The 26,278-nt window shown below is 41.2% G+C and overlaps 1 protein-coding gene across 2 annotated transcripts in view; it reads right to left on the bottom strand.

Moving 5' to 3' along the window:
• The window catches only part of FRMD3 (FERM domain containing 3), a 219,218-nt gene that overhangs the window by 104,926 nt on the left and 88,014 nt on the right, over nt 1-26,278 (bottom strand). For both annotated transcript variants that reach the window (XM_048849947.2, XM_075128687.1), the window contains exons 2-3: nt 23,777-23,881; nt 7,234-7,276 (exon numbers count right to left, since the gene is read on the bottom strand). In XM_048849947.2, the coding sequence (XP_048705904.1) occupies nt 7,234-7,276; nt 23,777-23,881 (148 nt within the window). The remainder of the gene's footprint in view (nt 1-7,233; nt 7,277-23,776; nt 23,882-26,278) is intronic.

The following is a 26,278-nucleotide window of genomic DNA, read 5'->3' as shown; positions in this document are numbered from 1 at the left end:
ACCAAAAAACCAAACAAAAATAAAACCCCAAGGAGAATATAATTGGGTTTATAATAGCTATAAGGCTTTTCTGTCAGAAAAGTCCTTTATCTGTCAGATAAGAACCAGCTGCTGTAGAAAAAATGCCCTAAGGCTTCGTCATGATTTCCTCCTGTGAGGCTTTGCCATATTGCTTAAATATATTCATAACTATAATTATTTCAAAGGATTGTAGGAAAGAGAATTGCATTGGCTGCAACTTCCTCACAATTAGGTTATTAATTCACCAGTTTATATACTAACAGAACTCGGGAGGTGAAGGAAGTAAATGGAATAAAACCCACTTGAATTATATCCTACATTGAAACTGTCAGCTGCAGTAAATCAAGACACAAATTCCATGTGAAGGAACTTTACACATTACATGGCATGTTTCCAGGCAATTAATTGTAATGTTTGTATTGATACCCAGTTGCAGAAAGCAACACTTAATTGTAAGAAGTTCTTAGTTGAAACTAGGCATCAACAATGATTTCTAGACTAATGAGGGCCTTGTGTCCTTTCACTACACACACTGGTGTACAAGTATCTGTCTCATAAATGTTTCAAAGCAAACCCACCTGAACAGCTCTGCTCTTCAAATACAAGGCAAAGAGAGTTGACTAGACAATTTCAGGAGAATGATATGCCTAAGAAAAACTATACACTCACTTCTTCCGTCACTTTGTTCACAGAGTCATCATTATCAAAAGCAACCCTATTCTGGAGAACAGCTATTTATATCAGAAAAATCCTCTTGAAACAAAAACTCGTGAAAAGCAGGTGTAAAAAATAATCCAGAAACTTCAGATGGATGGGTGGCAAGTAGAGAGGCATGCCAACTGGTAGGATTTCTTAAACAAACTGCCTTTGCATGAGGACAGAGCGACAGGGCTCCATATATACCCCCAATAACACTGTTACTTTCAACCAACAACATGGAAGAGAGGCAGTCACTGAAGTCCAAAAGCAGATGTTTAAGCTATTTCTGTATTTCTGAGAGTGCAAGCATGCAGAAAACTTTCTGCCTACCTCAGTGATGTTCCATGTTGCCTGGGCAGTGTTAACCTTAAAAGTTATCAGGCTTTTAAAAAAAAAAATCTAGTATCCAAATATTTTCTATTGTTCATCAGCTCTGCAGAAAAATCTCTGGAGAGCCCTGAGGATATGCCACTATTCTGCTTCCCCTCTTGGCAAGTACATCAAATGTTTATGCAATCCACTTCCTGAACACCTGTAAGTGAGCCTGAGAGGATGCTAGTCTGTATGTGGTGGGGATTTTTGGTTTTTGTTTTGGGGGAGGGGGAGGAGAGGGATACCAAATGCACCATAAATTCCATATCACAGGTTCTTCCTCAATTACTGTACAACACAGGTAGGAAGAGAGCACAGCCTGTTGACAAACCTAATGATTCAAAGTATTTTAACAAGACTTTGTTAAAGGGAAGGGATCATATGGGAAGGAATATAGGATTTAACAAAACTACTTAAACAGGGATTCATGCAAACCCTTTCTACCCACTTTGCTTTGCATGGAGTCACATCTATTGAATTTTTCTCTCAGTGTCTGTTTCTAATAGGCTGCAGAAAAGTCAGAACCAAACTCAATTAAAATCAAGTTTCAGACAGTTTTTAAAACTCAGAACACTTAGGGTATGTCTACACTTTATTTAGACACCCATAGCTGGCCCATGCCAGCTGACTTGGGTTCATGGGGCTCAGGCTAAGGGGCTGTTTAATTGTGGCATACATGTTTGGGCTCAGGCTGCAGCCCGAGCTCGTGGACCCCCAACCCTGCAGGGTCCTAGAGCCCAGGCTCCAGCCTGAGCCCAAACATCTACACTGCAATTAAACAGCCCCTTACAGCCCAAGCCCCATTCGGGTGGCATAGGCCAGCTGCGGGGTTTAATTGCAATGTAAATGTACCCTTAGACCAGTGGTTCCCAAACTGGGGTTCGTGAACCCCTCTTGGTTCATGAAATGTTACAGGGGGTTCTCAGGAAAAAATTCCCTAATGGCAGACAGTTGTCCATAGGGACCCTGGGCAGCATGGTGCCAGGAGCCTGGAGCCCCTGGACTTCCAAGAGCTAAGCAGATCAAAGCAAGCATATCTATCACACTGACGAGCTTTAAACTTCAAGACTCCTTATAAGAAATGGAAAGGGACGTGGATATTTTTTGCTGTTTTTAAAATTAAATAGGAAGCTAGTATTGTTTTAAAACTATTATGAAGAATAAGTTTAAGCTTTGTTGTAACGCGTGGTGTTTGCTCAAGACTTGAATGCTTGTGCAGGAGGAACTCTCTGAGTTGGCTTCTTAAATACCTTCCTGCTGTTTCACATCTGATAATCCTTGACGAAACACAGGAGCCTTGTCTTAGAACAGGATTATTCAAAGTGATACAAGCTACGAAAGTGAGATCTTGGAAGAGTGTTGCTGTTTTCATAATGCAGTAAAAATACTGTAATGATAAATAATAATTAATAATAGTGTGTAATAAGCATGGCATAAAAACAAATTTTATATTTCCAAGATCACTGCTTTTATAATTTATACTCGGGTAAAGGAGAAAATCCCTGGAAATATTCATTTTTAGGATGGGGTTCACAAGACTTGACATTTTAGTGAAAGGGGTTCACTGGTTGTTAAAGTTTGGGAACCACTGCCTTAGACAAACCTGGCCTTTGGTTTAGGTTTCACTGCAACAATGAAAGTCAGGTGAGCTTTGCTTGATTTAATATTTTGTTATGAAGTTCTGAACAGGTCTAATTTCTGCATCTCTCTTCATTCTGGACTACCTAACTTCACCTCTTCTCGGGAGCATCGGGTGCGGATGTTCAGAGAACGCTGCTGCCTGAACCCTTTTGGCTAGCATAGCAAACAAATTACACTACTCCCAGATAGCAATGTCATTAGGAGTGGAGGTGGTGAGAGATTAACAAATTGCAATGGCCTCGTGCCAAGAATCTCATCCCAGCTCATCCTAGGAGCCAGGCTGCTGAAGCTTATACGAACTCTGATTTTGTGCATCGTAGAGCAATGTGTTACCAATCAAGCCACAGAACTGATCTTCACAGATTTTATTCCTTTTATCATATCATTTCCTTCCATAACAATTATAAAGGCCAGTCGGGAACTAGACCCCATTGGACTGAATGTTTCTCCCCAATGAGCCAAGTTTACAGAATGGCTACAGTACGTAGTATACACACAATTTACTTTTTTTAAAAAAAGGGGTAGACAAATTGCACCCTTGAATACACTCAGCACTGCTGTTGAGGGAACCATTCTGGCATAACCAAGGGCAGAATTTGCCTCAAGAATCTTGAGGGTGATGGAGGGAGAAGGAAACTTTATAGATCAACATTTTGGGAGGAGAGAGGAGGGAGTGTTGCTTTGTCTTTATGACTCTTAATATAGCAAATTCACCCCAAGGACAGATGTGTACAGAAGAGAAAAAAATGTAATTCCTAGTTCTACAAAGACATCTACCCTACTTACCAAAGGGGCACCTTTGTGAATTTTCTAATAATACATTAGTGCAAGTTGATCCCACTGACAAGAAGTCTGAAGTGTGCAGGACAAATCTATTGATTGCTAGCCCTGGACAGATTTTTGACCAGTAAAAAATGAAACTGGCAGTAGTTCAACAAATGGGAGACCCTTGAGAGCCTAATACACTATGTTTCCTTTCACAGGCAGAACTAAGGGCAGTAAAAATGGCCAGGGGGTATACTTAGAACTTGTGCACCAAATGTTCTGATGCACTGAACTTACTAATGAAGGTAGAAAACTAAAAGTAAAGTGCTCGGAGAAAGACTGGATGCTGTGGCAGCACTCATACTGTGCTGTCCCAAAGCAGGCTAATGTATTACTACATGACAAAATAGAGCAGAGATTCCTCTCCACTTCCAGGTATACTTACTAAATATAAATAACACTCTTACCATAGTTAAAGAGGAGGAAATTGCAGAGCATCATATAAAAAAAATCAATATAACTTATCCAGTGTACCTTAAAACTTTCTTACAAGAATTATGACGACCTATTGAATGTATGGCTGCTGAAATACGATAGCTTTGTAACATGACTAAATATAGGGATTATGTTTGAATTGTTTTATGTATTATTCAACACCAAGAAATCTAGTCCCTAATAAAATATGCATAAGAAAACTATTCCCATCCATTCCTGTCTGCTCGTCAATGCTGCACTCTCTGTGAATACAATATATAGAAAGCTTGGTACTGTGCTGGAGGAAAATTAAATCTCCGCATATGCCAGCTGAGATCAAGTAAACAGTCTGGTTACAGACACAAATGGGTTTTTTCCATGCTTTTCTCTACTTTTGCTCTATCTAACCAAGAGCTTCGTAATCCTGTCTAAATCTCACTGGTCAATTACGTTTAGAACATTTTAAATCATTAGTAGTAAGAACAGCCTATTTTTGCACTGTAAGGGAACCGATGTCCCCCATGACAGCGTATCACTGTTTTCTGAATTCTCTGCATTATGCTTACTATTATTCCTAACTTTTTACATAAAGTCCCTATCTAATACACTCCATGTAAAATACTCTCTACCATCCCTCTCCTACCCCTTCTCCAGTCCCCCACACAGAAGTTTTTAACTGAAGGCTGAACTATTTGGTCTGTTTACCAATCACTTCCTCGTTCTTGTTTTCATACTCCTCATCCTCTACTGATCTCAGGTTTTCCTTTGGCCCACCTGGAATCATGATTTTATTTTTTAATGTATTTATTTATTAGTGAATACTCTTAAATTATAAAAACGGCTTTTGAATCTGAACCTCTGAGATATATTAGATATTTTTGATTTATACAAGAAAAAATGCTTTTTGCTGGATAAAATGAACATTCATTTTGGGTATTTTTTAAAAGTGCCTATTAGTTATCATTGGTACGATGACTTAGGTGTGTATGGCCTTTGACAAATAAACTTGCAGGTCCCTGCTGTGAGAACAGGGCAATTTTGAGTGATCCATTCCCTGTCGTCCAGCCCCAACTTCTGGCAGCTGGAGGTTCTTGAAGGATGCTCTATCTTCCAATCAATACATTTGTTTACGAATTACCCTTTTTTTTTTTTTGCATAGTAGATAAAAGCAAACATTAAATTTCACCTCTTCAGTCTCACCACATTTTAAAATAATGAAATGGCCTCATATATAAGTAATGTGAACTCTGCCACCCAGTGGAATCAACTCTATACTGAAGCATTCATGTTTTTTTCAAAAAGATTATGCCATAAAAAAGATTATGTGGGCAAAATTCTCCCTCCAGTCATAAATAAAGCAGGTTGACAACACTCTTTAGTAAATCAAGCAGCAGACCCCAATGACTGATTTCAAGTCTCCATAGACTATGAAGCAAACACTCTCCTAGGCTCCTGGAAGGAAATCATTGACAATCAAAGTAGTTTTGCTTACTGAACAAGACTTTGTTATTGGTCCATTTATGAAAAAATAATCCAGGCCATAACATTTCCAAAGCAACTTGGCTGACCTGACCGCTTAGGAGCGGGCAAGGTTTTGGAAAACAGGAACCTCAGACAAATGTGAAAAGATTTAGTCTAACTTTTTAGAAATCTTTGATTAATTCCTAGTGAATAGAAACCAAAACGTCCAGTTAAATATGAATGAGCAGTGTAACGCCATTGCAAAAAAAAGCAAGCATCATTCTGGGATGTATTATCGCCAGGATTGTTGTAAGCAAGACATGAGAAGTAAGTTTTCTGCTCTACTCTGCACAGATTAGGCTTCTATCTGGAGTACTGTGTCCAATTCTGGGCGCCATATTTCAGGCAAGATATGGACAAATTGGAGAAAGTCCAGAGAAGAGCAACAAAAATGATTAAAAGTCTAGAAAACATGATCTATGAGAGAAGATTGAAAAAATTGGGTTTGTTTTGATTGTAGAAGAGAAGATTGAGAGGGGACAGAATAGTTTTCAAGTACATAAAAGGTTGTTATGAGGAAGAGGGAGAAAAAATATTCTCCTTAACCTCTGAGGGTAGGACAAGAAGCAATAGGCTTAAATTGCAGCAAGGGAGGTTTAGATTGGACATTAGGAAGAACTTCCTGTCAGGGTGGTTAAGCACTGGAATAAATTGCCTAGGAAGGTTGCGGAATTTCCATCATTGGAGATTTTAAAGAACAGGCTAGACAAACACCTGTCAGGAATGGTCTAGATAATAGTTAGTCCTGCCACAATTGCAGGGGACTGGACTAGATGACCTCTCAAGGCCCCTTCCAGTCCTACGATTCTATGTCACTCTCCTTTTCTCTCCCACCTCACTCCTCCTCTCTCCCTTCTGGGGTGGGGAAGGAAGGGGGGACAGGGGAGGGGAGGGAGAAAAATAAAAAAATAAAAAATTAAAATAAGACTACCCTTAAATTAATTGATAGCCAAATGTCATGTGTTGTAATTTTCTGCTTGACTGTTCCTGGTATTTAGCAGCCCACTGAAACGATCTAGCATTTGAGATTAGTGGACTGAACCGATGGTACAGGGCTGTGTCTACACATAAAACACTAAAGCAGTACAGATGCAGCAATGCAGCTGCACTGCTGTAGAATTTCAGTGTAGACAGTTACTTACAGCAATGAGAGGGAGTACTCCCGTCACTGCAGGTGATCCACCTCCCTAAGAGGTGGTAGCTAGGTCGATGGAATAATTCTTTTGCTGACCTAGTGATGTTTACACAAGGGGTTAGTTCAATTTTAACTAAGTCTCTTGTGGGGAGGAGGTGGATTTTTCATATCCGAGAGACATCCTATGCTTACGTAACTTTTCAGGGTGAACCAGCCTTCACACTCTGCATTGCCACAAGGCAGAAGACTCCAGTTTGATTGCCACTGTGTCTTGTTTCTATAGTCTGAAAAGGCCTGGGTGCACAACAGAGCCAGAGCACTCAGTTCTTTTCATGAGGGAAGGATGCACTGAATCACTCCAGAGATGTTGCCAGGCATCTGGTTTTAGTCTTAACCCAGAAAGTCTGTAGTCATAATGAAGGGCCTTGATGGTAAGTGCTGTACAATATCAGAAGTAGTGAGGAGAGTATAGAGTTCACAGGGCTTCAGCAAGAACACCAGGAAACAAACAAAACACACTGTAAATGACTGCAGAGAAACACAACACAACTCATGGGCATTTCAAAACAGGGTACCAAGACATAAAGTGGGCTGTTAGCACTTACATTTCATTTGCTTGGAGATGGACTTGTTGGGCTCAAGCCAGTGCTGAAAAGGAAAAGCAGAGGTCAGCAGTTAACGTGATGTACAGTACAGCACATACTTAAAATTAAGAGGCTGTGATAAACTGACACACAATATTTTCATTTTCCAGTAAAAGCTAGTTTATAGGGGGCACCTCAAAGGTAGAGAAAACAACTCCATTGTGTTACAGTATAACCATAGTATATAGAGAGAGTACAGCACAATTATATACACAAATGGTGTTCTAATAATAGAGTAAGAGTTGCTATTTATTGTCTCTATTTGGCATGATACAAGCAGCATTCCAAAGAGATCCATTCAAGCAGAGTAGCACCACTGATCAGTCCCCAGCAGTGATTTAGACCTTATTTTTTTCCTCCTCTATTCCAAAGGAGATGTTCATGTTTGTGAAATAAGGAGAGAGACCATTCAGAATCTAAAACCTATATTTGCTAATCCCATTAATGAACTGGATACGTAATATAGTCTTTACAACTGCTGCATATACTAAATTTTACACTCTCAACCCGTATCAGCATAAAAGTTCCTATCCTTTTCCAGCAAGAACTGGAAACCTGATCAAAAACAAAAATGGGAAAGGACAAAGAATACATTTTAAATTGAATGGTGTCGCTATTAGGATCATACAATGCACAATGGGTGATTATGGACATGTTTTGGTCTCTTCACAGCCCACGGGGGACAGGGTAATAATAGCTAACTTTAGTAAATTATTGTCTTCTTTGGAACAACAAACAGTATGAGGTTGGGAGAGATTTTCAGTCCTGCAAGATGGACTCATACCTATACAAATATCTTGGACTCGGATCTCAGCAGTAGATGGACTAGGGCACTTAACTAGCAATTGCAACAACATTGAGCTGAGCCACCGAGGCAGCTGTTTTAACCGATGTATGGATGGGTTGATACTCATTTGTCACTTTTGAAGCAGCCTTTCCACTGAGATTTTTCATGTATGTGAAAAATCTCCACATTAAAATGATATTTGTTCTGCAGCAACAGTTGGTCAGCAAGTGCGCTGTTCAACTTCACAAAGCATGATCAACACCGTGGGGCCTCGTACATGCTAGCTCAAAATCAACCTTTAAAAGTTGTATAGGGGCGCTAAGCAATGTAAAAAAATACCAAGAGAAAGGGGCTTTTTCAGTGCCTACAATGTCTGTAGTATTGTCTGTCATAGCTATTGTAATGGTACCAACATGCAGAACAAGCTCAAAGTAATTTACAGTACTTGTTAATGGGGTGGTACGGTAATTTAATTTAGAAACAAACTGGTGACTGCCTGAAGAAACAGCTAAATTCAGCTGTAATTAGTGGTGCAGTGGGTTGCTCATGTACAATTGAGAATGAAAGACAAATGCCTCTAAAAAAAAAAACACATTTCTGAATGTGTGCAACTCACAATTTAGGGCTGTTAAGCATCAGTATTAATGGCAGTATTCTGGGTGGCAAGCACTGCTCCATAGTTATGTTAAGCTGATTTTAAAGCCCATCCCTAACTGCCTCAAAAAGAAACCCATTCCTCCTCCCTGACATATCCCACACCACATTTCATCCTAGGGCAGAGAAAGTTGGAGAAAAAAATTAAGACTGGAATAAATTTAAAAACCAGAAAAGCAGTTTTTAACTAGGGTGTTTAAAAAGAATGACCATCACGAACTTACTGGAAAATGTACTAGCACTTATTTGATCCCCCCCCCCCCCCAATCTACAAAACAGCTTGGAAAGCAGTTTTTAACTAGGGTGTTTAAAAAGAATGACCATCACGAACTTACTGGAAAATGTACTAGCACTTATTTGATCCCCCCCCCCCCCCCCAATCTACAAAACAGCTTGGATTACACGCGATAAAATGTTGTTCACCTTGCACTGGAATAATGCATTTTAGAGAATTTCTTGGTGGGAAGTAGGCGATTGAGGAAACTACAGATATATATTCTAAAGAGTTTGCAGTAGGATCTACATAACCCATGCTAAGTGAGTAGGGAAGGGATTAACAAGGAGCTCATTAGAGTAGGGATATAAGGAATCATAGAATCATAGAATATCAGGGTTGGAAGGGACCTCAGGAGGTCATCTAGTCCAACCCCCTGCTCAAAGCAGGACCAATCCCCAACTAAATCATCCCAGACAGGGCTTTGTCAAGCCTGACCTTAAAAACTTCTAAGGAAGGAGATTCCACCATCTCCCTAGGTAACGCATTCCAGTGTTTCACCACCCTCCTAGTGAAAAAGTGTTTCCTAATATCCAACCTAAACCTCCCCCACTGCAACTTGAGACCATTACTCTTTGTCCTGTCCTCTTCTACCACTGAGAACAGTCTAGAGCCATCCTCTCTGGAACTACCTCTCAGGTAGTTGAAAGCAGCTATCAAATCCCCCCTCATTCTTCTCTTCCGCAGACTAAACAATCCCAGTTCCCTCAGCCTCTCCTCATAAGTCATGTGTTCCAGACCCCTAATCATTTTTGTTGCCCTTCACTGGACTCTCTCCAATTTATCCACATCCTTCTTGTAGTGTGGGGCCCAAAACTGGACACAGTAGTCCAGATGAGGCCTCACCAATGTCAAATAGAGCGGGACGATCACGTCCCTCGATCTGCTCGCTATGCCCCTACTTATACATCCCAAAATGCCATTGGCCTTCTTGGCAACAAGGGCACACTGCTGACTCATATCCAGCTTCTCGTCCACTGTCACCCCTAGGTCCTTTTCCGCAGAACTGCTGCCTAGCCATTCGGCCCCTAGTCTGTAGCTGTGCATTGGGTTCTTCCGTCCTAAGTGCAGGACCCTGCACTTATCCTCATCGAACCTCATCAGATTTCTTTTGGCCCAATCCTCCAATTTGTCTAGGTCCCTCTGTATCCTATCCCTGCCCTCCAGCGTATCTACCACTCCTCCCAGTTTAGGATCATCCACAAATTTGCTGAGAGTGCAATCCACACCATCCTCCAGATCATTTATGAAGATATTGAACAAAACCGGCCCCAGGACCGACCCTTGGGGCACTCCACTTGATACCGGCTGCCAACTAGACATGGAGCCATTGATCACTACCCGTTGAGCCCGACAATCTAGCCAACTTTCTACCCACCTTATAGTGCATTCATCCAGCCCATACTACTTTAACTGGCTGACAAGAATACTGTGGGAGACCGTGTCAAAAGCTTTGCTAAAGTCAAGAAACAATACATCCACTGCTTTCCCTTCATCCACAGAACCAGTAATCTCATCATAGAAGGCGATTAGATTGGTCAGGCATGACCTTCCCTTGGTGAATCCATGCTGACTGGAGGAACTTGCACTCTCTCCCATCTCCACTCAGGCAGGGTCAGGAAGCTCCTGGGCCCAGATTCAGGCAGGAAGGAGACACTTGGAAAGTGACGACCCTGCTGACTTGGTATGCAGGAGAATTTGAGAGTTAAGAAATGTTCCTTTTATCCCTGACTGAAGCAAGCTGTTTTTGTTTGCCATTTTCTTTTTAAAAGGCCAGGCTGAAGTAAGTGTCTCTGCTGTTTCCCATACACTATGCCAGGACTGAAAAACACCGTACATAGCTGCGTGTGCCTTAAAATGCTAGGATGCAGATTTATTTCATGTGTCACAAACACCAAAAGAAAAAAATTGTTTTGCTCAGAGTTGAATTTCAGTTAAACATTGCAGCTTCTATTATTTACCAAGCAAAATTGAGGCTAATTCATCAGATTAGATTTTTTGCTTCAAGGTTAAAGAGGGATCAAAACAGTGCTTAAAAGATCAAATTTCTGTGATGACCTTCCATCAGTGGGGATTAGGGGAATTTAAGGATAGCTTGTTTGAGTACACACGCGGAAGAAGCATTCAGCTGGGTATTTGAGACATCTGAGCAGTTACATCAGCTTTTTCCTGTAGTGTATTGGTGGAGATTGTCAAAGACACAGACAACTTAACTGTTGTTTGTGCCTTTGAAAGGCTCCACCATTGTACATTTTTTGAATGTTCTATGTAGAGTTTTGAAAGATTCTCTCTTAATAACTCTCTTCTACCTTTGCAGAAATAGATATTAACCTAGACTACACCTCACAGAGTATTAATGTTATATTTAGTCTCAGACTATGAAATAGCGTTTATATTTAGGACCAAATTAAGGCTTCTACATGTGAGGAAGGGGAGATGTATTTCTCAGCAAAGGGTCCCTGCAGACTACAGCTGTTTGGGAATTCTCACAATGGTTTTTGCTACAGAAAGTCTTTATGCAAAATCAAAATCTTCTTTGGGAAATTTGCAAATTGTACTGACATTTTTCAAATTTCTCCTGGAAAACTGAAACAAAATGTTTTATTTAAAATGTGTGTGTGTGGGGGGTAAGCCAAATTAAACAATGTTTTCAGGTCAGTTTGACATTAAACTCTGCTCACCTGTGTTGCTGCACTCCCTCATGAAAGACAGTTTGGGTGTCTCATGTCCCTATTTTTCTCTATGGACTGGACTCCCTGGCTGGACTGCATCTCCTTTGATACACTGTGGTCTCCCCTCTGGCTGACCCACCATGATGCATCATGGGTAAGGTTAAGATTTTTTGTCACGGGTATTTTTAGTAAAAGTCACCGACAGATCATGGGCATTAAACAAAAATTCACAGAAACCCATGACCTGTCCCTGACTTTTACTAAAAATACCTGGGGTGGGGTGGGGTGGGCACACGACACGGGACGACTAACAATTGGACCCCTGCCACAGGCTGACCACCAGCCACTGCTCCAGTCCCGCCGCTCCTTCTGCAGCGTTGACTCAGACCGGCCGCTGCTCCAGCCCCAGCTGCTGCTCCTGCAGCGGGGGCTAACCACCAGCCCGACCAGCTACTGTTCTGGCCCCAGGCCACTACTCCAACCCCCACCACTGCTCCTGGGTGGGGGCTGACAGCTGCTCCAGCCCCACCATCGTGGCTGGCTAAAGACGAAGAAGTCACGGAGGGTCTGTTGAAATCATGGAATCCGTGACAGAATCAGATCCTTAATCATGGGAAACCCATTGCCATAGTGCAATACAGGAGATGGACTCCTACCAGGGAGCCTGGCCCACAGAAAAGAATGGGAGTATGGGGCATCTAAATTATAACTCTCGTGTGGCAACTCAGCCACTCTCGTGGTCAGCAGCTCAGGCAGACAATTTAATATCAACCCTAGCCAACATTAAATATTTTGATTCAGGAGTGTTGAAATACCTAGTTTCTAGCAAAAACGTTGATATGGGATATTCTGACATTTATAAATTGAATTTTTTCCTAAACTTTCCATAAAAAACAAACAAACAGTATTTTGACCTTTTGTCCCAATTTGGGGCAAAAACAAAAGGTCAAAATATCAGAATTTCATGTACAATAGAAATTCCAATTTTTAAGCAGCATTACTGGAGACATTCAGAGGCCACTGATGGTCCCTGTGACACTTACAGAACAATTAGAATGATCTAATCTTATTCAGACCAACTCCTTTCATTCACTCTAGTTGTCAGGCAAGTATAATAACTGAACAAGTTAGTAACTACAGGATCTCTGAATGTTAAAGCAATTTGACTCCTATTTCCCTCCCCTAGGATGCACCTGTAACTGCAGTGCTTCTCATTATGTGCTGCATTTTTAACTAAATGGGGCTTTACTTTGTAATGGCTTGTTGACACTTAAAAGGCTGCAAAAGTGCAGCTGCACCAAGGCAGCTGCGCAGCTTGAGCGCTTCCGTGAAGACACTACCTACACCAATGGGAGAGCTTGTCCTGTTGGCGTAGGTAATCCATCTTTCTGAGAGACAGTAGCTATGTTGACAGGAGAAGCCCTCCCGTCAACGTTAATGCTGTTGCTGTCTACACCGCGAGTCAGATCAGCACAAGTGCGTCACTCAGGGGTGTGGATTTTCCACAGCCCTGAGCGATGCAGTTATACTGACATAAATTGCTAGTGTAGACTAAGCCTAAAAGTATTCACCTCTGATCAGCAGAAAAGTGACACTGAGTAGCTATTTACGACGCCAGGTGTCCTCTTATTGACCCACAATGCTGATGTGTTATGCATGCTTCCACAGCAAAAAATTTACAGTTAGAAAGGACACCACAGGGCTAAAAACAATTTAAAAATACATAATATTTAACCCAGAAAGCACCAGAGCTTTTCCACATAAGTATATTTAACAAACTGATTATTTCATTTAACGTAATTAACTGACATACAGGGCCAGATTATGCGTAGGATTTATTTATACATCTGAGAAATTGAGGACAGTGGGGTAAGGAGAGTGCAAGGAGCCTCCCAACCCTCCTCTCAGGGACAGTGTAAGGGTCAGGTATACTTGCAGGCCCCATAGCTCCCAGCACCACCTCACACTGCTCCAAGACCATGGCCCAGCAACACTCCACAGCAGCCCACAGAATAGGAAAACAACGTAGAGTCCAATGTTGCAATCCCCTGCTACTCTCCCTGGAAACTCCACACAATACAGGGATTATTACCTTAAAAAGCTAAATTAAACCCATGAAGATTTATTGATGAACAAATCATGGACCAACAATGGGAACCTGGGGCCTGACCATAGGGAAGCCTCCCATTGACTGCAGTACACTTTGGATCAGGCCCCTGTTTGGCAAGGATGTGGGAAGGGGAAAGTTTGCCAAATAGCATGAATATTGGTCATATTCAGAAAACAGTGTTCAATCACATACTCAGGAGTGCATGTGGCTGAATGGGATTACAAGGAGAATGCCAGATTTCATAAGTGCATTTCAACCAACCTGTATTTAGCGCTAAAGATGCCCATTCACGCAACAGTCATTTTACTATAATTTTGTACGCTATAGGGAAGCAGTTTCCTGGACTTTTCAGAGTGGAAGCAGTTTGCTTCTGTTCATGGAAAAGGTAACAAGAATTATCTGAAGCAGGAACAGTGAAACAAAAACAAAAAAAACCAAAAGCCTCTGTTATAAATTAGAGCCTCATAGGGAGTTTTGGGATAGAAGCAGAAACTGAGAGATTGTTATAAAGATGTGACAAAGAGAAGTACAGTAAGACCCTGAGTTTTATTTCCTGATCCCAGTTATATGATTTGAGTCAGGAATGCAAAAGTTTGGGTCTGTCACACAACAGAGGTCAGTATTCACTGTACAGTTGTATCATCTTGTTGTGTGCCTAAGAAACCAAGTTTGTCCATTTTAAACAGGACAACCAGATGCAAAGAGCACAAGAACACATAGAAGATACATTGCAATATTACTGAAACTACTGGAGATGGAACAAAATTAAAGTCTTTTATCCAAACTTCAATCCAAAGCTAAACTTTAAGATAAATACCATCCTGCACCCCTTCTTTGAAAAAACAAAACAATAAACAAACAACCCCTTTTTAGCCACAGTGCAGTTCCTTTCTTCAGGTCATTGCCAAGAACAGACACAGAGAAGGACAAACAACAGTAACAGCAGCTATAGCTAGTACAGGGCATCCAGGCACAGACAGGGGGAATTCATGGGTGACCACTTTATGCTGGTAGAGCTGATGCAAAGTCGTCAACACCTGCTCCAAGTGTCCCACAAGCAATATCCACCGTGTAAGGGGACTACAGAGCAGGCCTGGAGCCTTGCCGCTAGCTCGGCACCCCCAGCAGGAGCTCCTAACATAGGAAGCATGACAGGGGCTTTCCACAGCAGGAACGAGCTGTAGGGAGAGAGGAGTGTGCTGTTACAACCTAGCTATTCTGCATTGATATAATAGCCCACAGGGCATCCTACAGGGACACTCATTTGGGCAGCACCCAGGACACCCCAGAATAGGGGTGGCACAAGCGAACACCTCTCAGTCCCTTCACTGGTTTCTTCACCAGTACAGGGATGAATCTGTTCTAGAAGAACAGCTACGAGAACAGGACCACCAGTGTTGGTGACCTTCAGCTGCGTTGTTGTGGGCTGAAAACCAGTAGCGTGGCCTGGCAGATATTTCAGCTTCGTACAACAAATATCACACACGCAGTAATGTGACCTGGGAGAAACCCACAGTCACTGCAGTTGAATCCTCTCCCAAACCACATACTCCTATTTAATTCATGATGAGCACCACTTGGTGCAGCAAAAGAAGCCGCTTGTGTGGCCCAAGCCTAGTCCCCTGCTGCCTATTTCCCTACGCCAGCACATATTCTGAATCACTTCCAGAGGAAAGCAACATTGTGACACAATCTCTCTTCCCCTCCCCTACTCCTCTATGTCATCCAGTTTGCATACTGCTGGCATTCCCACCTCTAGGATTGCAGACTGCTGGTATTTTTCTTCAAGAGGAAGAACGCTGAATGATCCATAGCCATCAAGCAGAGCACATAGTTAACCTATGGAATCATGTGTTCTTATTCCTACTTCCCTCATCCTTCCTCCCCCAGGCCCTCCTACGATTTGACAAACCCACTTGTGGTTGCCTTGTCTTAAATTAGGCTAAGTTTTTTGGGCAAGGGACTGTCTCTTCCAAGGAGTATGATCAGCATCTAGAATAATGAGTCCTGACTTCACTCCTGGGTGCTACTATAATTATAGAGGTGCTGTTCGCATTACCATATGTAAGGTCGTAGTAAGAGAGGAGCAGCTGTGACCTTGGCTATATTAGTGCCCCTCAGTAGAAATGACAGTCTGGCAGTACCAGTAGCAGCACCATCCATGAATGGACAGAGGTTCAGCGTTTCACGGATTGATGTATAGTTGGCAAGGACTGAGACGCACTTTCAGCTGAAGATTTATTTCAGATTTACACTGATGAGGCCATCCAGCCTCATCCAGCCAACCCTCTGGGCTATGAGCTCAAAGGCAACACTCAGAGTCACAGAGTTTAAGGCCAGAATAGACCACTCGATCATCTGGTCTGACCTCCTGTGCATCACAGGCCACCACCACCACCCAGCACCTGCACACTAAGCCCAACAGTGGAAAGGAGACCAAAATAAATGAGTCCCACCAAAGACTAGACTATGCCACAGGCAGAGAATAGGAGGGAGTGAGGTACACCAGTGCCTGAAGCCCCTGCAATGGCAGGGAAATTATTTAATGTGATATACCCACATAATCCTGACTAGTGACCCTCACCCACATGCTGCAGAGGAACGGGGGGGGAAAAAAAAAACCCAAGGTCACTGCCAAAGTGACTTGGGAGAAAATTCCTTCCCAATACGACATATGGCGACCAGTTAGATCTGTGCAGGTGAGCGTTAAGCGCCTGAGAAGGTTCACTGCCCCCTCAAAGCACTGACTCTCCCCTGTCCAGTGACCCATCTCCAGCCCTGGCCATCCCTGATACTTCAGAGGAAGGAGATTTTTTAAAAGCCCAGAATATATTGGGGGAGGAAAACAATGCCTTCTTGATCCCTGCAGGTGGCCAGCTGAAACCCTGAAGCATGAGCCTTAGAAATACAAGACCTAAACAGGAAGTGAGCCCCAGGGCAGTTGACCCCTTCTTCCCACAGTCACAAGCAACTGAGTCAGACAGTTGCACTCATAAATTTGGTCAGCTCTCTCTTAAAACTAATTGTTTGGCCCCACAATTCTGTGATCGAATGTACCCCTGTATTCACACCCTACACACTACTGTAATAATAATGTATAAAGTAAGCCTTGTGAGGTATCATTTTAAAATTCATAATTTGCTGATCAGTATTGTCCTGATAAAATGTGTGTCATGTGTAAGGTCATGTCATGTGTAAAATGTGAAGTTACAAGATAACACTATATGGTGTTTTTAATGCATGTTTCTAATGGAGGTCTGTCTTAAGCAAAGAAAAGTGTTCTATGCTTAATTTGCATTAAAGCAGTAAACAGAGTCATCAAGCAGGAAGGGAAAGAAAGGAAGCTCAAATAGGTGAGTAAAAAGCAGCAGGGGACATCCTTCCCCATAGACTTGTCATCTCCTGGTATCCAGCTGGAAATGTATTTTTCTTGTAACCACTGCTGACTTTTATGCCTCATTACTTGTACTCACTTAAAATCTCTTTGTGGTTAATAAGCTTGTTTTATTGTTGTGTCTAATCCAGTGTGTTGCAATTGAAGTGTCTAAGTGGAAACTCCACTTGGGGTGGTAAATTTGTGCATATTGTTTCTATTAAAGAAATAATAGACTTTATATAATTTGTATTGTCCAGGAGAAGACCCAAGGCTGCAGAACAAGGGTGCCACAGCTGCTCATTAGTCTAGATTGTTCCCTGGTATGTCACGAACTCTGACTAGGAGGCTGTTCCAGAACCTCATCCCTCTGGTGGTTAAAAACCTTCTTCTAATTTCCAGCCTGAATTTGTTCATAGCCGTTTAGAGCCATTTGTTCTTGTGCCAGCTTTATCCTTTAAATTTAAACAGTCTTTACTCTTCCTGGTATTTACCCCCCTAATGTATTTATAGAGAGCAATCATCTCCCCTCTCAGCTTTCTTTTGCTAGACAAAACAAGTCAATCTCTTCCAGTCTCCTCTCATAAAAGAGGCCCTCCATCATCGTAGTAGCTCTTTCCTGCACCTGTTCCAGTTTAAGTTGATCTTTCTTGAACATAGGTGACCAGAATTGTAAACAGTATTTAAAGTGAGTTCTTACCAGTGCCTTGTACAATGGCATTAATACTTCTCAATCTCTACTGGAAATTCCTTGCCTAATACATCCTAGGATTGCAGTTGCCTTTTCCCCAGTCATATCACATTGGTGGCTCAGTCATCATCCTGTGATTGACCCATGCACCCAGGTGTCTCTCTTCCTCTGTCACTTCCATCTGATGAGCCCCCAGCTTGAAGCAGAAATTCTTATTAGACCCTACATGCATGACCTGCTGTGCACTGTCCACCCTGTACCACCTACGTCAGTCTTCAACTGCTGCCGGGACTATTGCAGAAGGTCAGAAAAATACCCAGAGTGCTTCTCTCCAGGCTATTTTGATACTGCCATAGCCCTCACTCTGCTGCTTATCATACTTTATACTTTTCCCCTCTTAGTTGGAAACCCAGCTATTCCAAAATAACGTCTAAACAGGACTTCTGAATCCAAACATCAGTTCCTTTCCAAAATCTGATTTCAATATTAAAGTAACATTCAGAGAACCAGACCCGCTACTGAAATAAATCAGCACAATTCTACTGAAGGCAATAGAGCTACAGTGATTTATACCACTTAAGGCCCTAATCTGCATTCATCAGCATACAGCCAGTACGCCACACTTTTAAGTAGACAGTGATGTACGTGTGCTATTGATGGAAACTAGCTGATTTGTTTTAGTTTTGTTTGCATTCATATTAAATTGTTTAGCCATCTGTTTGGTTTGTAAAATCATTTAACAGATACTAATTTTCACAAATTATTTCAATTGGTGATTCTATTGCAGAATATTGTGTTTAAAATTTTGTAATACACTACTGATTTTGATTATTTAACTGTAGTTATTAGAGGAGTACTGGAGAGCTTCCCACCACACATACACACAAACTATCATCTAACCCTAATCTACAGGTCTAAGACACAATCTCTTCCTGGCGCTATACATCAATCCCTTCTACGAGGCTGTGGCCTAAAAACCACAATCTAGCCCTCACATATAGCTGAGCTTTATAACATGCTACATGTAGGTGTAGTAAACAACTCTTCTACCACAGCTGGCAATTGTCTAATTTCTCTCCCTTCCTTCTATTTTAAACCATAACCATCACCTGGGACCTAGTGCAGATTCTAGAGAGCAAGTGTAATATGTTCTCCTTGGCCAGCATGGCTCCGTAAGACAGCAGCTGCACCCTGCACTTGCTGAAGCTGCCAAAAGGTCTTAGTGATGCAGGATGTTGTTTTGGATACTCTGTGTTAAACATTGTGTGGCTTCACAAAACTACCTGGGGGTTTTCCTCCTGAAATAAACCTACCTGCCAGTAATACAAATAAGTCTGCGCACTTCTTAAAGACTCTACAATTAAGCTGTATCAACTGACAGAATGAGTCTCTATTATCCTTAGCTCAGAATAGGCTCAGTGCAGTATTTGAGTAATATCAGCTGATGCATGAAAACCAGCTAGCTGAAGCTGAACCCCGGCAAGCCAAAAGCTGGTGGGCAGAAAAAAGCATTTTCAAGAGTTTGCAGCCACAGTGCAGCTTTCTTTGGTTGAAAGTCCACACCCACAACTGTCAATTCAGCCAGTAGTTCAGGAGCATTCTTTGATTCCTAGCTTGTGCTAAGTTCTTGAATAGCAACAGCCACAAGTAATGCCTTCCATCATATCCAGCTGGCAACGAGACTCCATCCCATCTTGGAGAACAATGACCTGGCTTCAGTTATTAGTTCCTTTGTCATTTTACAACAATGCAATATACCTGAGCATGAAGCCTTCAGCACTTACGAAACTCCAGTGCTACAGAATACTGCAGCACATCTCTTCAGCAACACAAACTACCATGAGAGCACATCTATCGTCTGCCCTCTAAACTCTGAGGGGCCAGTCTGTGTCTGTGCAATGAACGACCCCAGGACTCAGGGACCAACACAAACCTCACCACATTCCATTCTAAGAGCAAGGCATGTCTTTGACCATGCCTTCTCTAATATATACACACATAGCAACAGGTATATTTAAAGAAACAAAACAAAAAAATACCAAAACAAGATACTGCTCTGCACATACTTCTCCCCCTATGGAGAGCATGAGACGACAAACACATGACAGATATTAGTCAGATACTACAGTAATGACTGCAGTGTAAAAATCTATACAGAAGTGTTCTCCTATGGAAGTGATGGATGCATTCTCAATGTCAGTCACCCTCAGTGCTACTCTTGAATTCTGTCTGGAAGGATTGCTGGGTTTCATACTTCTTAGAGAGTTTGGGAATTTGTCCAAATCCTATTTAGAAGAAAGTCTCTAGACACTGCATCACTGCTAACTTGAGAGTCTGCAGACTCTCCCTTCACTCATTCTTTTCCCTTGCCTACACTGTGATAGGACAGTAGATTCCAACTTCCTCCAAGTGTCTCTAACAGTTAACTGGCTGAACCTGCAGAATTCCGCTGTCCCTCACTCATTTGTGCCCATATGTAATGCAAACTAATCTTGGGACTGCAAGACAGGATATGGCAGCAACTCAAGATCCACTGTGGGAAAAACTATGCACAACTGAATGGGAAGCAAGTAGCAGCAGCACTCTCGAGACCAGCTCAGAGGCTCATCATTAAAGGACTTGGGAAGGATTTTTAGGGGAATCCTACAGCAACTGTTAAAATACTGGTACCTGAAGTACCCAGTGTTGGTACATGTACTGGACCAGTAACTGGGATCAACTCTGTCAGAAGTAGGCAAACAGCAAAAAGCACCAACCTTTAATCTCAAATATTTACAGCCCCATGGTTGGGGAAGATTGCTTATTAAGTCTACAGTTTATTCTTAGGCATGCTGAATCATATCCAGATTGAAGCAATTGTCACATTTACAGAGAAAGTAACTATGCAGTTGGGCATATGTGAAACTCTAGCAGCAGAATTCACAACTCCAGAGAAACAATTCTATAGCAGCAAGAACTTTACTTTTTAGGTATCAGATTTTTCTGATTCAAATTCAGATTTTTCAGATTCAAAAAATGTTCTGTGCATTATTTGCTACCCACCTCAACAACACTGTTTTCATATGGGATCTGTGCTTGTTTTGGCTTTGCTACTAGAATAAAATGCAATGTTAAGGTTGAACAAATGTAAATGGTAAGGCTTTGCTATGGCAATTGTGCAAGTTAGTCTTCATTTATTGTTCACCACTTTGTTGGCATATGGGACACTGAAGCATCTTGTCAAACATAATGCTAAATAATTTATACACTGCAATGGTTTATCATAAATCAAGTTCTGAAGAGCTCTTAGTCAAACCACCAGACTCCACAGCTTTAAAAAGAAGAAAATCTTATTTTAATAATGCAAGAACACCACCTTAATTTCACATAATGGACCTGATGCACTCTGTTTATGGACTTTGTTTGAATTCATTCATTCCTGTTTTATTATAAGCAAGATCAAATTAATCAGTCAGCAGGTATTATGAAAAATAGGGACTTTCTTCTTCCTTGCAGAGGCTGTGAGAACAGTGTGACACTTGGGAAGCCTCTTCCAAAGATTACAGTTGCTTGCCGGTGGCAGTCTCTGAGCAGTACTTGTGCTGAGGACCAACTGTGATTTCATGCTTTCCACAACCTCTCTGTATCTCTACAGCTTCATCTCTCACAATTCACCTTATCTGCTGGGAGCTCACTTTTTATTAGCACAAGTGACTAACCTCAGGAAGCGGAATCATACAAATGAAAGTATGGAAAACGGTATGTGTAAAGCTATGACTCCGACATCACTTCAAATTTACTGTTCCAGCTATTTTTTGTTGAGCTGCATATTTCTGAACTTCATCCAGTATTTTCAAGACAAGTTTACAATGTTTGGGCCCCAGCAGGTTACGTGATATGTGGCCGACCATTTCACAGTAGTAGGAACCCAGGGGGAAGAATGTGCATCAGGATCTGGAGAGTCTCCTATTCGCTCATTTACAATGGACAGTGAAATTGCACAGATTTTCCTCACAAGCTCCAGCTACATGTGACACTTATGCCTGTGTCTGAGGTACAGGTAAAACTCAGATAAGTGAACTCAATCAAGATCATGAGTAAGGGGAAGACAGAATAAACAACGTTGCTTCCTTGGAACAAAGGTATTATATTTTTAATCCATATTCATCACTCGATATGCATTGTCTGAAGTCAAGACAGTAAGGGACTCAAACATTTGTTTAAAACCATAAGCAGCAGTGGTAGCAGCAGTACCCAATATTTATATTATGGTATTGTCCAAAGGCCCTCATCTGGACTGGGGCTCAGCTGTGCTGTGTGCAGTACACACGAGATAGTATCCCTGCCCTGAAGGGATATACAGTATAGTCCCTCAAAGAACACAGTCAAGGTGTGTACCACTGGCTTCCATGGCAGCAATCCTGCAACTCCTAAGAAAGGCCAACACAGAATCTACAACTAGCATAAAAAGGACATATTCCTGACAGCGAGTAGTCAGTGACTGCATTGGTGTATTGACTGCACCTTTTGGACTTCTCACTTCTTGAACAATAATTATATAATAATTTCGTGTGCTTGCTTAAGACTAGGCACTGCTTAAGGGAGGGTGGCCCTTAATTTCCCATATAATTCCACAGCATTAACATATTTACCCATGAGAGGTTTAGGATCACACAAAAAAGACAGAACTGTTGTCTAATTAGAAACAGATATCCCTCTGTTTATGCTGGTGTTTAAAAATTAAAATATATAATTGTTTCTGCTCATTCTAATTTGGGGTAAATATCTTCAGTTTTACTGCTTATGAAGGATTAACTACATTGATCTGAGCTATTGCTAACTGAGACTCTTCTAATAAGGCAGGTGACGTGCAAGTGGCCCAAACATAGCTTAGCAATGCAACTTCTACAGTATTCCAATTCTATAGGTCTGAGCAGAGGGTGCTAATCATCCTGATTTTTGCCAAATTTATTTTATTTGTGGTGCTGACAAGTATCCAATGGGAGCTACACTGAGATGATCAAACTCGTTTACATTTTTGACCCATATCCAGTTTCAGCCTATTGTAGGTCTCCAGAGAGAAAAGGCTTGTGTGCTTGTGTGCCATTTAATTCCCCAGCTAAACCTGATCTGTGCAACAGAACTACATGGCGCTGAAGCGGTTCTCAATTCACTGTCCAAAGGCTTCAGTTTCTAATGCTGATTATCGCTTACCACTCACAACCAACAATATTCATTCAAAACCACACAGAGAGAAAATAAGGATACACAGGCATACAAAAAACTGACAGAGGACAAAGTGCAAAGCCACCTTCCCCTAGAGGAAAATGTGCTCATTGCTGTGCAAATGACTGCACACAACATTGGCACTAATACACTTTGCAAAGTATATTACCTGGAAATAATGCAAAGATGCTAATGGTGAATGCTAATTAGAAAATTTCATCTGACAAGCTGTTTTCTGTATTTACAGCTCTCCAAGCTCATGCACCCTGTAAAAAGTGAACTGGGATAGCGGACTGCCTTTTGCTGTTAAACTCAATGTTCTTTCTGCGAGCAACTTCAGAGAAGCAGTCCCTGCATAAAATGTACTACTACAGAATCCACTGCACTGTCAGAGCCTGGAGCTAGAATCCTTTAGCATAGCTAAAGTCATGACTCCTCATGAGTCATGACTCAATCTTGCCCCCCCTTCACTAGCAACTAAGACAATGGCAAGGTGCAGTGCGCAATTTAAAATACACCAATTATCCTCATGTCTGTAGACCTACGTTTATTGGTTCATTTGAATCATATGAAGTGAGGGAAATGAAATTAATAAGCGAATTTAGAATGAATTATGGATTAGGGTCTGAGAGCACTTCAACAGTAATACTGTAGCTTTGCATTAGAGCTTGCCTGCTTGTTACCCATATCAATACAATGTTACTTAGAAATAAATTTAGTGAGTGTTCTTCTACATACCCGCTGTTTCTCAGGGTCGACATATCGAATGCCAAAATAGTCTTTTTCCAGTAAGCTGTAATAGTTGCAGATATGATCTATGAGAAACTGACCTTTGGTCTCCTTCTGGAAAAGAAAAAAAAATAGTAACCTTATATTGTATTACTCTAAATATACTCAGCACACATTCTAAACCCATTATTTATGAACTCTTAGAAGTCTAATAAAGACAGTTACAGAAGGCGGGAATAAGAGCTTTTATGGCAATCAGAGGAGGACAAAAGCAATGAATAACCACTTCCCTTGAAGCGATACAAAAAATAAAATGTGTTCTAAAAATGCTCTTGTATTCATCTCGGTCTCTTCACAGATTGCTACATCAGAACAAAGGGTGGCATTTCCTCAGGTATACTCCTGATTACTTCTAAAATCGCACATTTAGAAAATCCAATTACAGCTCTCCAAGCTCATGCACCCTGTAAAAAGTGAACTTGGATAGCGGACTGCCTTTTGCTGTTAAACTCAATGTTCTTTCTGCGAGCAACTTCAGAGAAGCAGTCCCTGCATAAAATGTACTACTACAGAATCCACTGCACTGTCAGAGCCTGGAGCTAGAACCCTTTAGCATAGCCGCTGCTCCTCATATATATACTTTTAACCACGTTTCTATGGGATGTTAGTCTGTCCACACCTTATCCATCCTTCTCTGCAGACATAAGCATTTTGCATAATGGCACTATGGCCATTTATTTAGCCACAGAATTTCAAACCATTCACATGTTTTTTGCAGTCATCAGACTTATGTGTTGGACCTGATTTTGCACTTCTAAGATCTGTTTGCAGAGGCACACCCACTCTGGGTGCACCACTCCAGATGCACTCATTTGTTCTACCCATCCACTCATATGTGCATGCAATTTATGGATTTGAGTGCTCACACAGATGTGGATAAATCAATTATAGAGATGCCCAGGTATTTTGGGGCTGAAGATCAAATTCCTTACTATGCACCAACACCCTAAAGACTTATCAGGGATTTCTCATTTAAAAAAAAAACAAAAACAAAAACAAAACAAAAAAACTAGCCACAGACAAATCACTTGAGAATTTTCATCTCTAGTCAGACAATTCTGGAGATGTATGAAATATCCCTGATATTAAAGATAGAAGTAGTATTTATAGCATTTATTATATACCATATCTCCCAATAGTTTAAAGCTACAAATACCAAAGGGACATTTGTGGATAAAGATATGAATATACTTTTTAGCACAACTGAGATACATAGGATTAGGATAGTTTTGTGAGTTTTTAAAAGTGACATGGGAGCAGGGAATATTAAACAATTTACTTGAAAAATAAATATAATTGATAGATATGCAGTACTTCTCATTGCTGCGCACAGTGACCCTCAGTGGAAAGAACTCCCCACCTGCTAAGGAAAACCGTGAAAGTCAGAGAGCCAGGGAATAAGAGCCTATGCTAAAGGTCTAGCACTAAGTATCACCTGTCTTTCTTGGTACCTTTTTGTGGATAAGGGATTCCCAGTGCCTCTATCCTCACAGCACAGGTTGTAGGGGGGACTTAACTGCCATATCCATACAGATCATTTAGTCCAGTATCCCCTTTGATAATTGCCAATACCAGTAATTCCAGAGGAAACTCTGGGGAACCCCATCTAGAAAGATACGGAGAAACTACTCATGACGTTAAAAGATTACTTATGCTCTGAAGCATGAGGGTATTTAACCCCACACAACTACATACATTTTGTTTTAATTTAGCCAATGTAAACTAATCCTTTCCTGAATCCTGTAAATTTTGGCTTCAATGGTATTTTCTAGCAATAAGTTCCACTCGTTAATTAGGTGTTGCATAAAAAAAACCCAGAATATAAACTACCTAAGGAAACCTTTTTAATTTTTCATTCTGAAAGGAGTAAGATCATTTATACAAGACTTAACACTGATTCACTCCAGCAGGTTTTTAAAAAAAAAACAAAACAAAACAAAAAAAACCCCACAATTAAGCAGGTTTTGAGAATGTCACAATAAATTTAGCCACCCTGAAAAGCTTTCATCACACAGAGGGCACGTTCAATTGTTTGAAATTAAACCTACGTCTTGCACAACAATGCTGGTATCCAGCCAGGCATAAGAGGCCTTTGGTACAGAACACATCATACTGAATAAGTTATTCCTTTGTTTCCTTGTTATCAGCATGAATCTAATGATGATCAAGCTATAAGGGAATATGGGATTCAGAGCAAGCAATACTTTCCAAGTGAAACACACGCATCACCACACCTCCAAAATGCGCAGGTCAAATGTGTTTACAAATTAAGAAAGCAGAGCATGCTTTTTTCCCCAAAGCGTATGTTGAACTGCAGAAGTTTACTTTCGGAACACATTTCAATCCTTCTATGACAACTGGAGTTCCAAGCTGCTTGTTGTTGCACTGTTTCTCATGATAGTCATACACGAAAATTTCACTTGTATTGCAAATACTGAGATTTCAGATTAC

This window comes from Caretta caretta, chromosome 5, assembly GCF_965140235.1.
Source record: "Caretta caretta isolate rCarCar2 chromosome 5, rCarCar1.hap1, whole genome shotgun sequence".
Classification (NCBI taxonomy): domain Eukaryota; kingdom Metazoa; phylum Chordata; order Testudines; family Cheloniidae; genus Caretta; species Caretta caretta.
The sequence above is the reverse complement of the archived record's forward strand: the minus strand, read 5'-3'. Positions and strand labels throughout refer to the sequence as shown.